The 14019-nt window shown below is 37.8% G+C and overlaps 2 protein-coding genes across 3 annotated transcripts in view; one reads left to right on the forward strand and one right to left on the reverse strand.

Annotated features, from left to right (window-relative positions):
• Window positions 1-343: 343 nt before the first annotated feature.
• tsnaxip1 (translin-associated factor X interacting protein 1) lies at window positions 344-6769 on the reverse strand. Of its 2 annotated transcripts, none has more exons than XM_044035741.1 (9): window positions 5994-6769; window positions 5081-5171; window positions 4670-4810; window positions 4484-4577; window positions 3390-3586; window positions 2604-2745; window positions 1850-2013; window positions 1624-1743; window positions 344-585 (listed from the first exon to the last, which is right to left on the reverse strand). In XM_044035741.1, exons 1-9 carry the CDS (start codon window positions 6089-6091, stop codon window positions 496-498), a joined length of 1137 nt encoding a protein of 378 aa, XP_043891676.1. In that variant the 5' UTR covers window positions 6092-6769; the 3' UTR covers window positions 344-495. The 2 variants fall into 2 exon arrangements, with proteins under 2 accessions (XP_043891676.1, XP_043891675.1); XM_044035740.1 differs by having other exon boundaries at window positions 1850-2016.
• Window positions 6770-6788: 19 nt separating this feature from the next.
• ranbp10 (RAN binding protein 10) overlaps window positions 6789-14019 on the forward strand; it is a 35280-nt gene continuing 28049 nt past the window's right edge. Inside the window, exon 1 of the mRNA XM_044035739.1 lies at window positions 6789-7121. Coding sequence (XP_043891674.1) covers window positions 6923-7121 — 199 coding nt within the window. The 5' untranslated portion in view covers window positions 6789-6922. The remainder of the gene's footprint in view (window positions 7122-14019) is intronic.

Here is a 14019-nt window from a genome sequence, read left to right on the forward strand (position 1 = left end):
ACTTTGATTTGAGTGAGTTTAGAGCTGATTCTCCATCATTCCAGAGAGAGATTCATCCTCATTTATTTCTTTCAGGCGAAGCTAAATCATTATATTGTGTGCCATCTTCATTTACTCTTTACCAGTAACACTTACAGTGATATTTACACATCTAAACAATTTCTTCCTTTACTCTGACACCAAAAGTATTAAAATAGACCTTGTGGTTGCAGAGATATACTCATTTTATGGTGAGTATGACATTTTCAAGCAGATACCTAAAAAATGGGCTTAGGGCTTAATGGGTTAATGAGGAAGAGATTTCAAGAGATTATTGCTCAATAACACACATGACACACTTTGGTGAATAACAGTTTATGTGTGTGTTTATTGGATGATCCTAGTAAAATGGAGATGAATGGCACTTTTTTTTATTCTTGTATTTATAATATCTACTGTACATATTTGTTTTTTGTGTGATTCAAGAATAAGCAACAGTGAATTTCAAACTCCACATCAGTTGCTCGCTGGAAAATCATTGGATTCTGCGTTTTCCTCCGATTGGTCAAGAGCTGGAGGTAAAGCTGGCTCATCAGAAGTTTCAAGCTGTTGGGGAGTTTAAGTTGAGAGAGCAACATTTTAGAGAAGGAGCAGAAACTACACAGAGATAACACATTACAACCAAAACCAACATATTGTATTTAGGAATAGAGGTCGACTGATACAGGATTTTCTATGATAGTCAATGGCTGATAATTGATAATTGCCCTCATTTTTTGGCCCATATATTAACCCTTAAGAGTTCCTGGGGACATGTTCCTGTGTACATTTTCAAGAGGATATTCATTTTTGGTAATACTCTCAGCCCAAAATGGCTAAGCTACACAAGAACTTACTATTTTGTTCCAAGCGGCAGAGAATGCCACGCTGTTGTAAAACATTATATATTAATAATCTTTTCCACATGAGTCAATCTTTTAAAGCTAAAATATACAGGCTGATAATGATAACCCAATACTTCTTGAATGGTATTTTATGGAAATGATTGTAGTTTTTTTGTTGAGTTGTGTAAACATAATGGCCTTTAAAGGGTTACAATTTAAAAATTATATATATTATTAATATTTGATATGTATATTTCAGGCTGAAATTGTTTTAAAAGGCTGACTAATTTAAAGTGTGAAAAAATATTAATATATAATGTTTTTACAGCATTTTTTGGGGAAGGTGGCATATTCTGCCACTAGGAACAAATTAGTACATTTTTAAAAGAACTCTTAACGGTTAAGCAGATTTTTCCCCCCCTCCATCTGATAAAATGTAACTGTTTACAACTCAAAAAAAAACCAGCTCATCGTCAGAAACCAGTTATAGATCTGTCTCCCACTCTACATTTTGTAAATCTACAATCATATACAGTATTTCCAGTAAAAATAAATAATGAATGAACTAAATATTAATATTTTTAAAATTTGGGATGTAAAAAAAAAAAAGTTTCAGTGACTTCACATTGTTGAGTTTCTGAGAGCAATCTGGAATAATTGGCCAACATATTAATATATAAATAAATAAATATATCAATAAATTGGTGTACCTCTACACTGGACCCAAATCTTTTGCGTCTTTGAGTGTAAATCACTGTACCTGCTGCACACTTGTGGAGTCGAGAGTCTCCACCTTCACATCGCCTCTGTTGTTGTGCAGCTCCAGCAGTGTGTCGTACTCACTCTTCACCTGATTAAAATCAGCCTGTAGTGTGTGCAACTGCACAGCCGGGACGTTTTTACACATTATTTCATTTGAAAAACTGTCATTTATATTGTTTTACAGAGATTGTACGGCACGTTTCTGTGTCTAGAGTATGAGGCACCTGCAGGAGAGTCTGCTTGTGCGTTTCTTCCAGCGTGTCCCAGTTACGTCGCGGCACAACATCCCAGTACTCTGCCTTCATCTTGCTGAGCTCCTCCTGAGCTCTGGTCAGGTCAACCCGACACACCTTCAGAGCGAGCTGCAGCTCCACTGGGTCTTTATCCTCTTCTTTCAGAAGGGAAACAGAATCTCAGAACATTTCAAACTTGTTTTTTTATATACATTAGATTTAGATATTAGGTCCCCAGAGGGTTGCAACAGTGGGAAAGAGGGTGATAATCGGCCACTTATTTATAAATGACTAACATGAACGTGTCATTCGGGATTGAAATATTTTACTTTTAATATTTTGCATTTAAATATCGCTATTTTTAAAGCAAAATTGTAAGATTTTCTCAGCTCTGTGTGATGCACCTTTATCATTCTAGTTTTGAAAAAAAACCAACGATGCTCTGGCCTGTTTGTATCATTAATCATTAATAGTTATTAATAATCACAACCATCTTTGGCAGCAAAACGCCAAACAACAAAGTTTGCATGTGAAATTGTGAGAATTAAAGAAAAAAACACCACAAAATAGTAAAAAAAACAAACAAGTGTTGTCTTAAACCTGTTAAATGGATATTTTCAGTATGTAGGCTGTTGACTCAGAGGTTGTTCTCATTCAATGAGGAGAATGTCACCTGAAATTGGCATCCAACAGTCTAACCCTAACCCACAGTCGACGTCAGGTGTGATTTCCTGCTTGGACTCACCTGCGTTGTCACCTGCGGGGGTCTCCGTCTTCACAGTCGCTCTTGTCAGGTCACTGAGCTGCCCAATCAGCAACCTGCGAGCATCGCGCTCCTCTCTGTACCGCAGATACTGCTTTGACAGCTCACGTTGCACATGTTCTACCTGGAGAGGACCGAAAAGACAGAGATAACAATAATCTATCAATAATCTATCTATGTTATGATCTGAACAAAAGGATTTCTGCCATTTAAAACAGGGAGTACATGTGGTTGTGCCTTAAAAAGCAGTCTCGTATAAAGTACTTTAAAGGGATATTTGAGTAAAAGTATCTTTACCAGAAAATGACTTTGGTAGAAGTTGAAGTCACTTTTTATAATATTACTAAGTATGACATCAACTGTACTTATCAAAAGTCATTTAAATGGAGACTTGAACCATAGCGGCTCAGTGGTAGGGTGAGTTGTCTTTCAACTGGAAGGTTGTGGAAGGAGGTTGAATTCCTGGCTCTACTAGTCTATATGTGTCCTTGAGCAGAGGCACTTAACCCCACGTTGCAGCGTGTGAATGGGTGAAAACTGTAGGGTAAAGCAGCTCATCAAGACTAGAAAAGCTCCATATAAATACAGACCATAATACCAACTTCTTCTAATTTTATTTGATAGTAACGAGTAACAAGTCGGTTAGGGGAAATGTAGTGGAGTAAAAGTAAAAGTTGCTAGAAATATAAATAAAGCTAAGTAGAGATATGTGAACGATGTACTTAAGTTACATTACAACACCGTGTGTGTGAGTATTATGCCATGTACCACCGTCTGCGTGGCCTTTTCGTTTTCCCTCATGGCCTCAATGTCTCTCTGCAGCTGCTGCTTCTCCCTTTTCAAGGCTCCAATCTCAGCTCGCTCCTCTCCCCAGCGAGCCTGAATCTTCCTCTCACATTCCTCCCTCACCAGCCTCAAGTGGGATCGCAGTGGTTCCAGTTCTTGGATTTGATCCTGCTGATAGGCTGAACAGATGACCAACGCACGATGAAGGATATATATATATATATGTATATATATATATATATATATATATATATATATATATATATATGTATATATATATATATATATATATATATATGAATATATAAATAAATATATATATATATATATATATATATATATACATACTCTTAGACCATAGAGCTGAAACAATCATCATTGACAACCTTGACTTGCTGAATGAGTCCTTTCATGGACGTCTGCGAGTCAACGACCTGATTTACAGTATTTTACTCATTCACTGCTGTTAATTGATTCTTCAAGCGAAAAAAAAAATTCACTTTGGGATCTGAGGACCACATGCATGCTTCATTATTTTTCACATTTTAGAGGACAGACAACAATTATTGGCTCAGAATTGACAAAAATGATGATTACTGAGCTGAATCCGAGTTCAATTCTCTGAGTTAGACTCTTAATGTCTGTTGTTTTCCTGTTAATATGCAGACAGACAGAGTCTGAAAGGACCAATATTATTCTCCTTCCCTTTAGAACGACTGCACTTTAAATAAAACATATGCCTCTGTATTTTTATGTGGATTAAAAGTTCCTGTTCAAAGCTTTAATAAGAAAAAAACAGAAGCATTTCTTTTAGTTCCTTCATTGTTGCCATGATGACCTTCTAAAAAATGTTTATATGATGATGCCGTAAGGTTAAATCACTTGGACCTTTTGTTACAAATCCTGCAGCAGCTGGCTATTTCTCATATTTTTCTCCATTATAATTACAGATTCTTTGTTGCCCTTCAATTATATAAACCTTTTATTTTTATTTATCATTTAATCTTGTACTGTACCTGTATAAATGTGCAATTCATCTTCAGAAATCACAACGATGAAGCAGCTACAGTACTGACCTAACATGTTTTCATACTCCTTCCTGATGGCAGAGAGGATGGGTTGGTAGGTTTGAAACTCCTTGATGTAACAACCGAAGATATCACGGTGGACCTGCGGCCAAAGCAGATGAAGGTTATAGCTTTGAGACACTAAATGAGGCCTGTGACGGTGATACACATGTGCAGTCTATGTTATATTAGTACCTGTAGCTTTAGTTCCTGGTACTTTGGCTCTTGGGGGCTGATAGAATGGAGCTCCTTGTTCAAATAACTTTCCATGTACATCAGCAGTCGGGGCTTTCTGTCTGTACCTGCATAAATGTGACTGCTTCCTGAAAAACACAACTAACAGAGCAAGCACATACAGGTTTGTGCGGCTAGTTTGGTCACTACATTTATGCGGATATCCTAACCACAGCTTTAACCAAACTACAATTCACACGTTAAATCTCTGAACTTTCATCAGGGCCTCAGAATTGAGGTTTTAATTCCAATGACAAAAAATGATCGTAACAAATATCCCCAAAAAGTTAACAAAAACACAACATTGTCTGATTGAAGTAATCATAACCTGGATTATTACACATATTAATGTAATTTATTTGGTTTGCTCACCTTTCTTGCTGCAGCTGCTTGGTCAGTTACAACACCTGTAACACCACATCCTCCATCTCGCTCTCCCCCTGAATTGCAGTCATTCTGATCACTGTGGTCAAAGGATATAGAATGTGGAGACAGCATGTACACTGCTAAAATGGCCATCACATTGGTCGATCTTTGTATATAAAAAACTATTCCTGGCCTGGTTCCTCTCTATCTGTCTACCTGCATGTTTAGAAATCTAAATCAATCTAAAGATGAAGGAACAGAACTTGGAATAAAGGCTATAAATATGCTGCTCCCTCGACATTGTTCCACTTATATATATATATATATATATATATATATATATATATATATATATATATATACATATATATATATGCCTAAGGAATATATTAGACAACCCTCCGATGTTAATTTTATGCCATAGCTGCCCTAAATGAACAGAATATTTTTTTCTGTTTCTGTAATGGTTAATACATCAGTATGTAGAAGCTATTTCACCATAGTGATAATTATAATGATATATATAATTATAAAATGATATATAATAATCATCGTTATCCATGCATGTTCAAATTTACTGTTTTACAAAAAACAGTAGTAAAGTACATTATTATTTCTTGTAAAAACTTGTAAAATTACAGTTTACTTGCAGAAACATTCATTTTAGTGGCCCAGTGGCTAAAAGGCAAATTAAGATAAGACATATAGATATTTAGACAGATATAGATATATTCTATGTTTTCCTCCTTGTTTGTTTTAAAACATTTTTTTGTGTTTTTGACTCCAGGAGGCATTAGCTACTATCTTATTGGCAGCTAATACCAATAAACAAAACAAACTTTGTTTTTTTAACCATCTAGTTATACTAACTACTGAACTACTTGTGATAATACAACATAGTGATCACTTCATGGCTTACCTTTGATTCTGTAACGGCGCTAGTGGCGGAAACTTAATATGTTTGTGTGGTGACATGTCTGGAAAGTCTTGAGTTAAAGGTTTAGCGTCACAGCTCATAGCGTTGTAGAAGGGTTCCCATGGTAACGAGGAGGGTGCAAGCGGCAGGACCCCACATAGTAGACCGCGGCGCGCCTAACTAGTTTTCAAATAGACGAAAACTTTGTTCTTGGTCTAAACAGAGATTATGTACACTTCCTAAAGTTAATTTAAGCTTAGGTTAAGTTATTGTTATTATATGTTTTACCTTAGTATTAGCCACTAACTCTGCCTGGTCCCGGTAACAAACAATATGATAATTAAACAAGTAACTTACTTTAGAAATATCACAGGAATCTGCAGCTGCCAAATTAACATGGAAGTCATGGCAATATAAAATACGAAAAACATGTGCTAAAACATTTGACTAACAGGCACATTTTTACAAACATCGCACTTGATTTTGTTCTGAAATCAATGGGGACATTCATTCTGTCACAGTAGCTAGCCAGTACATGTACGGCTTACGTTTCTCTCATACATGTGACACGTATAGATAGAGTAAGTGTGAAATAATTTAATGTATTTATATCAATGTAACCGCTGAAATATAACACATTTCCTTGATTCGTTTCTCCCTGAAAGCCCTGAACCAGGGTCACTGCAGGGGAGCTGTGTAGTCTTTCCCATGGACCTGAGCATGACGCGGGCGCGCAGCGGAACTACATTAACCACAATGCAGCATACAGTCTGCTGCCGCTGCTGCTTATCCGGGGATGTCACACCAGTGTTGCTGCTGGTGCTATTTTCTCCCCTCAGTCCCTCTCGCTCTCAGCCCACAGCTCCAGCGGAGTGACACGGGGCTTTTGGACAGAAAGGAACGAACATTAAGTCGCGAAAAGGAAAAAGAATATGGCAGAGCTCGGAGCGGGAAGTCTGCCTTTAGGGGATCCTGCTTTTAACTACCAGGAGCACGAGCTGAACGAGCGGCTGAAGCGGCTCTATCCGGCTGTTAACGAGGAAGAGACCCCTTTACCCCGATCCTGGAGCCCCAAGGATAAATACAGCTACATTGGGCTGTCACAGAACAACCTGCGGGTCCACTATAAAGGTCAGAGGGCTGGGTCACTCCTGATGGGTCTGAACATGTTGACACAACAGCAGCAGCAGAGTCTTCAGCTCAAATCTGTCACTGTGTTGTTGGGAAGGGGGGTCGCACACACTCACTCACACACACACACACACACTGTATGCGATTATGATGACTGTGTGCGTGTGTGTAGCCCTGGTAGATCTAGTTTGAGCTGCTTCTCCTGTCCTATAACCTTGCTTTGTTTTACAAATGAGCAGACGAGTACCTCAAATCATCGGGTGTTCGTGAACTCGCTGACCCGCACAGTGAAATCCACCTTCAACAACACGACTCCCTTTTGTTTGTTTACCGTTTATGACGTTATTTGTTTGCAGTAAACTGACTCTACAGCTGGCCTTCTCCTCAGTTTGGACTGGGATTGGGGGGTGGGGGTCACTGACAGTTATGACGACGCATTACTGCCACGGGCTTTGCCAGTGAGCTTACTCATGGAATTTAACTAACACGAGTAGGCTAATAGCAAAGCTACCCCGTAAAGCAAACACAGTTGCCACTAGCTCTGTGGCTAACGAGCTAACGCTGGCTATGCTAGCTGCTGCTTTTGGCTAAAGTGCTAATGAAAACAGTGATAAGCTGCCTACAAAATGGACTCGAGCCAAACTTGTTAGCCATGTAAAACGTATTGCTTTGAGTATTTGGTGTAGTGCTCCAGTTGTTTGGTTGTTGATCAACAGAAAGCGTCAAAATATGATCAAAAAGGAATTGTTTCTCGCACAAAGTCTTTAATTAATCATATCCCCCATAACTACACGTAGATGTGTATGTTAAAGCCGTAACACAACAACAGTGTCAGGTCCAATCTCCAGCAGCTCAGCAGTTGCTGTGCTGTGAAGCAGAAGGACGAGGCCTCCGCTCTGCGCATTACATTAGGCCAAATGTACCGATCTTGTCATAAATCTGTGGTGTCGGAGCTCTTTTGGCATTTTCACAGTAAGGGCAACTTTGCTCATGTGACGGCGCAGTCAATCACGGATCGAGAAAACTGTCATTTTGCTCACACGGGCCTCGCCTGATGGATTATCGTACGTATTCAGATTCTAAATCAAAACAAGGTGACATCTGTGTGAAGTGTTATTGCCTGCTGTGTTATTTTTCGTCAGGCGACACGTCAGGGCAGCCCCCCTCCCCCTCCATCATCATCCTCATCAGACAGGCTAGTCAGTCCTTCATCTCAGGCTGTAGAGATAACACATCTCACTAGAGGGCCACTGTTTTGTTCAGTTGGCTGTTAACAAAACACACTGAGATCAGGGCCCATTTTGACAGATTTATCAGGCACACACTGTACATGTAGTCATGGTCCTGCTGTTTGTGAATAGCAGAGCGAGAAAAAAGGCCTATTGTTTACTATTATTTGTGTAAATAAAGAATCTGGCAGATAGTCTGATAAAAAAAACTTTTATTGTTAATTGAATGCACAAGTGATCAGATTTCAGCTGTCCCTGCAAGTAGTTACATTTGTCATAAGCCCACATTCAACAACAGAAACACCCGTTCAACTTTGTGTCAACACAAATGTCTTATCAGCCAATCACATGACTGCAAATCAGTGGTTTTTGTCTTGTAGACATGGTCAAGGCGAGCTGCTGAAGTTCAAACCGCGCATCAGAGTGATGAAAAAGGATGATTTAAGTGACTTTGAGTATTGTAGAAACTGCCGATTTATTGCGTTTTTCACACAAATATATCTAACTTGTAAGAAAATATCCATTAAGTGTCAGTTTTATGGGCAAAAAAAGCTTTGTTGATGCCAACTGTTTTTAAATCAGTCTATTTCACAATAAAATGTCAGATATATAAAGGTAACATTTTACTCCCGAGTAAAAGTTGAGGAAACTAGTTAAGTGTTGTTTTAAAATTCTTTATTGACAGAAAACAAAAAATCTTTTATATTGAAATTGAAGAAAGTTATATCATGTGACATTCATTTTTTTAAAGATCCCCATGTGCTACTGTGGTGTGTAATAATAGCTACTCTGGGCTCTACATAATATTCAACAGTGTATATGGTCCAGCACGGAAATACACAAACAGTCCTGCATAATCTGACTAAAAACACATCTCTTTCGACTCTACCTCGTCTAAGACAACAACTTCGACAAAAAAAGCACTTACTTTCACATCGCACGTATGACTAGCACTTCATAGTTTGGCTTACTTGAAGCATTTACTTACTTCTACCTCTTGTTTGTACCAAAATGTTGAAATGCACTTATTGTAGGTCACTTTGGATAAAAGCGTCTGTTAAATGACATGTAATGTAATGTAATGCATAACCCCTAAGAAACACAACCAAAAAATTGGTCTATCTAATATATGTAGTAACTCTGTAATATTAGCTCTTCAATAATAAGAACATAGAGAGGAAATAAAAATAGAAAATGACTTGACAATATTGTTTTCCTTTTGTTTATTATCATTTGTGTAAATCAAGACCCTGGCAGATTGCCTAATAAAACATTATAGATTATTTCATAACCACAACTGATTAGATTGATGGTGTTCATACAAAGAGCGGTTTTATTTTTTTTTATAAGCCAACATTCTCTGTCCCATTCTCAGTGTAAGTGATGTTGTTTAACAAAATGTGTATTTTATTTGTACTGTTGAGAATCAGTTTGATTTCTCAGTTGAAGCAAATGAGGTTTCCCTTAAATTTAATTTTTTTTTTTATTTAGAGGTCAAACAATGTCTGGATTTTCTGTGGCAGATGCTGGTCTTAAGAAATGAGGGAAGCTGATTGCAGATAGATGGCCATTTTAGTTTAATAATAACAAATGATGCATGTGATTGCTCATCATCAATGACCTTTTACCAACAACAATTACTGTCTCTCCAGGCTGCATTTCGTGGCTCCCCTGCAGTGGAATTGTATATTTTAAATGAAAGTAATGTTAAAACTAAATATTAAATACATTAAATGGACTAAACATTGTCATATGAACCAAAAAAATTAAAACAATCTCATTTTTATTGCACTCAGCAAGTCTTTAGGGAACAAAAAATGACTTTATTTTACATAAATGATTGCCCCACTTAATTGGCCAACCATTTAATTGATGTACCTCAGAGGAATGGACCGATATGATGCGGTTTTGGTAAAGGGACACGGTCACGGTTTGGGGTTGTGTTGTTTTTTTCTATTTTTTTTACACTCATACCATACTATGTATCAGATCTATAGCCTAATAATTAGATTTTTTTCATCAGATATTCTTATGGACATATCATCTTCATCTTGCAAAAACTGAAATAATGAGACAGCTTGATTAGGGATTAATCACATCATTGTGACAATCCAGAGAAACAGTAGGAGGTGAGACATTGCTGCATTTACACATTTATATTTTTATTCTAGTTTCCATTCCATTCTGTCACTGCTTGTGTCAGTGCTTCAGAAAGATGCTCACTTGTGTGGCTTTTATAAAGTGGGCGGGTCTGCTCCTCTCACTTGCTCCTGTCTTCTCTTGACATTTTTGCAACTGACAGGAAAAAATACTTCACCGGGTTCCTGGCGCAAGGCTTAGGCTACGTTGCGTGTCATAAACCGAATGGTACACACGTGCCCTGAACCGTGACAAGCGTGCCGAATGGGATGGATTTTTTAAATGAACCGTTCCACCCCTCGTATCAGTCCCATACTGGTTGAAATCACTGGATTGGATATCGGACAGATACAAATGTACAATCCACTAATCCCATATATCAAATCCTTCACTATGTAGAGACCGTAAAAATGTAATGCAACAAATTCCTAGTTTTAAAGGTCTGAAAGGACTGATATCACTTTTGGCTAAAAAGTGGTATTGTCCCATACATAGACAACCCCCATCTCTATTTTCATCCCTGCCTGCTGTCCATAAATAGCTATGTCCATTTGTCACATCTGAGACGCACCATTTACATAGAATGACGGGACGTGTCACTTCGTATGTATGTGCGTGATGTCGAGCATTAAGTCCACTGATTACTGTGACACTGTAAAATAGGTCTATTCTGAAGTGTGCTGGATCATTGTCTTCTCTCGTACTTTGTTTCTTCACCCCTGTGGTTTAGATGCTATTTTGACCAATGTGCCAATTTTCTCTTTAAGGCCACACAGTGTCGACCTACTCTTAATATGCACAGATTATAAACCCTAATTTAAATGGGTAGATGCATGAATTGACACTGCAACATATTCATACAAACATATCGGTATCCATGAAACTATCAGGGGAGGTGATGCTGTAGTTTTGTTTTTTTTTTTACAAAATTGGGGATTTCTGGTCAATGAAGGATAAATTAATTTTTAATTAATTTTATTTCATTGTTTCATAGACCTTAATGCTTCATAAATGGGAACAACTGCAGCTAAATCATCTAACTTGACTACTCTTGATGCACTGTAGCATTCCATTCATAGTAATGTCAGTGTTGCTAGTGAAACTATGTAAAAAAGTAAATAAATATTCGTAAAAATAGAGCAGTGCGTGTTCCCTGACTCTTGAGTGTTTTTTGTTTTTCCGTCGCTTTATGTGCAACTGCAAACCTATTATACTCCAACATCATCCATCTTTATTGTTTATTGATCAATTTGATACAGAGCTATTTATAAACTTAGACAAGGACAGTTGTATGGTTGTCCTAATGATAAGGGTTTTAAAATCAAAACATGCCCTTTGCTAACTACATTTTCTCTCCATCTATATTTGGTCTCTCTTTTACTACATTATATTATTGACCAGTGAATAAATTATATGGTTCAGATGATGAAGGGAGATGCCTGTGACATTTTCACATTCACGTATAAACGCAGAGCTGCCATCAGGCGCCGGTTACATTTGTTTGGTGCAAATATTGGATTGCAAATAATCGAAATGTCTCGCCTGGCTGCATGCGTTGGTACCAGTATGTCTGAAGCTGTTAAACCAGAGTTGTTTGTTGATCCAGACGGACTAATCTGTTGTCTTGTAACAAAAATGTTATGCAAATGTGTTAATCAGTGATATTATCAGTGATATATGTGATATGTTATACAATATCAGTGTCCCTCATTCTCTCCATCATCTTTAACTAATGTATGGAAGTCTACTTACAAGTACTAAGATATTATGTTCCTGAAAAGCTGTGAGAACTGTTTGTGCTCCTACAGCCACAGTGTTTGTATGTGAAGCCCACTAAACATTCAGTTGAGTTGTTTTTGCTCTTAAAATAAGTGCTCTGTGGTTTACTGCAGCCTGTGCAACCTTGCACATAATGCCAAAAACAATAACAGTAATAGAAATCATTTTATTTCAAAAGAAATTTGCTCTATTTTGGTGTGGTATCAGCTAATATCCAATTCTGGAACCAGATTAGAACCATGCACTTTGACCAAATTTAAACTAGCACATATACTGTACATAAGGTATTCAGATTGTTTTCCAAATAGATAGATGTACTTTATTGTTTCCATCATGGTAAGATTTGGTTTGGTACAGTACGGTTTGAAATGCGGTCTAGCTCCACCCTGACAGTACCTTACCATTATACTCTGGTACCCCAAGCGAAGGGTGCCAAAGAATTGAATTGTTTGGGATGGTTATTTTGGTGCTATTACTTGTGGAAACGCTAAAAACCCACATTGTACTGTACCAAAACTTTCCACTGTGGAAACACGGCTCAAGAAGGAGTTTAGCTACTTGCCTCCCTAATCCTATCCTCATCATCCCTTTACCAAAAGTGCATGAGACATCTGTGGAAGATTATTCTTGTTGTTTTTAACGTGCTGCTATATAAATAAATATCAATGACTACAAGATCCCTAAAGTGCTGCTGAGAATTCCAAAATTTCATGTAGGTCACAGTCTGACAAAGTCAACAGAACTACGTCATCTGCACAAAAATATGACGTGCAATCCAGAGGTCACCAGGGAGGACTGGACATCCTCCAACCTTTACGATTTTCAAGGGCAGAATTTTAAATCGGAGCCAAACAAAGTAGATGACAAAGCACAACCTCTGTCTATCAGTAGAACGTTTGACTCAGAGCCAAGGATGAAGACGAAGCTTCTGGTCCAGTTACACGAGGACCTACTTGCTCATTGTGGTCCGTAATCTCAGAGCTGCACCTGTTTTTAGGTCATCCTTCAAACACTATGAACAATCAAAAAAAGTTACTTGAGGTTAGGTTCTCAATAGAGTTGTACCGATTCCGATACCAGTATCGGAAAAGCCTCCGATACTGCCGAAAATGCTAGTATCGTTATCGGCGAGTACTGGAGTCCAGGCACCGATCCGATACCACAAATACTACACTATTTAAAGATTTAAATGCCTTTTTATTTTAGTACATAATGGCTGCACTTTAATTCGTTTTTTATAATTATTCCTATATGTATTTAAGTTGCTGTTGCACTACTGTTTTTTATACTGTTCTATTTAAAACTAATATAAAAATAAATGGCTTCCATTCATTCATTCATGTTTTACAAAGGGTTTAACCTGAGCAAGGCCTTACCACAATGATAATCATATCACAGTATCACACGCAGGCATAGTATGAATTTTTTTTTAACACACTGGTATCGGTATATGTACTCGGTATCGGCCGATACCAACAGCATGAGTATCGGAATCGGTATCGGGAGGGAAAAAATGGTATTGGAACATCTCTAGTTCTCAATGCTCCTCAAAGTTGTAGTAGTTTTTGAATATGACATGACATATGGTGGCATTGTAGGAAGTAGGTGAAGCTACTGTCGATTACATCTTTTTTGTCTTTTGGCTTCTCCCTTTCCTGGGGTTGCTACAGTGGATGATCTTCATATGTGACTTGGTAGATGCCCTTCCGGATACAACCCTCCCATTTATCAGGGCTTGGGTTAGAAGTACA

This window comes from Solea senegalensis, linkage group LG10 (genome assembly GCF_019176455.1).
Source record: "Solea senegalensis isolate Sse05_10M linkage group LG10, IFAPA_SoseM_1, whole genome shotgun sequence".
Classification (NCBI taxonomy): Eukaryota; Metazoa; Chordata; class Actinopteri; order Pleuronectiformes; family Soleidae; genus Solea; species Solea senegalensis.

What these genes read in the sequence shown, in the direction of transcription:
- tsnaxip1 (XM_044035740.1), bottom strand. Translation starts at nt 6,091, where the DNA reads ATGAGCTGTGACGCTAAACCTTTAACTCAAGACTTTCCAGACATGTCA. An exon ending in AAAAGGCCACGCAGACGGTG is followed by an intron (nt 2,746 to 3,389) that starts GTACATGGCATA and finishes GGTCCTCTCCAG; the next exon opens with GTAGAACATGTGCAACGTGA. An exon ending in ACTCCACAAGTGTGCAGCAG is followed by an intron (nt 586 to 1,623) that starts GTACAGTGATTT and finishes ACTCCCCAACAG; the next exon opens with CTTGAAACTTCTGATGAGCC.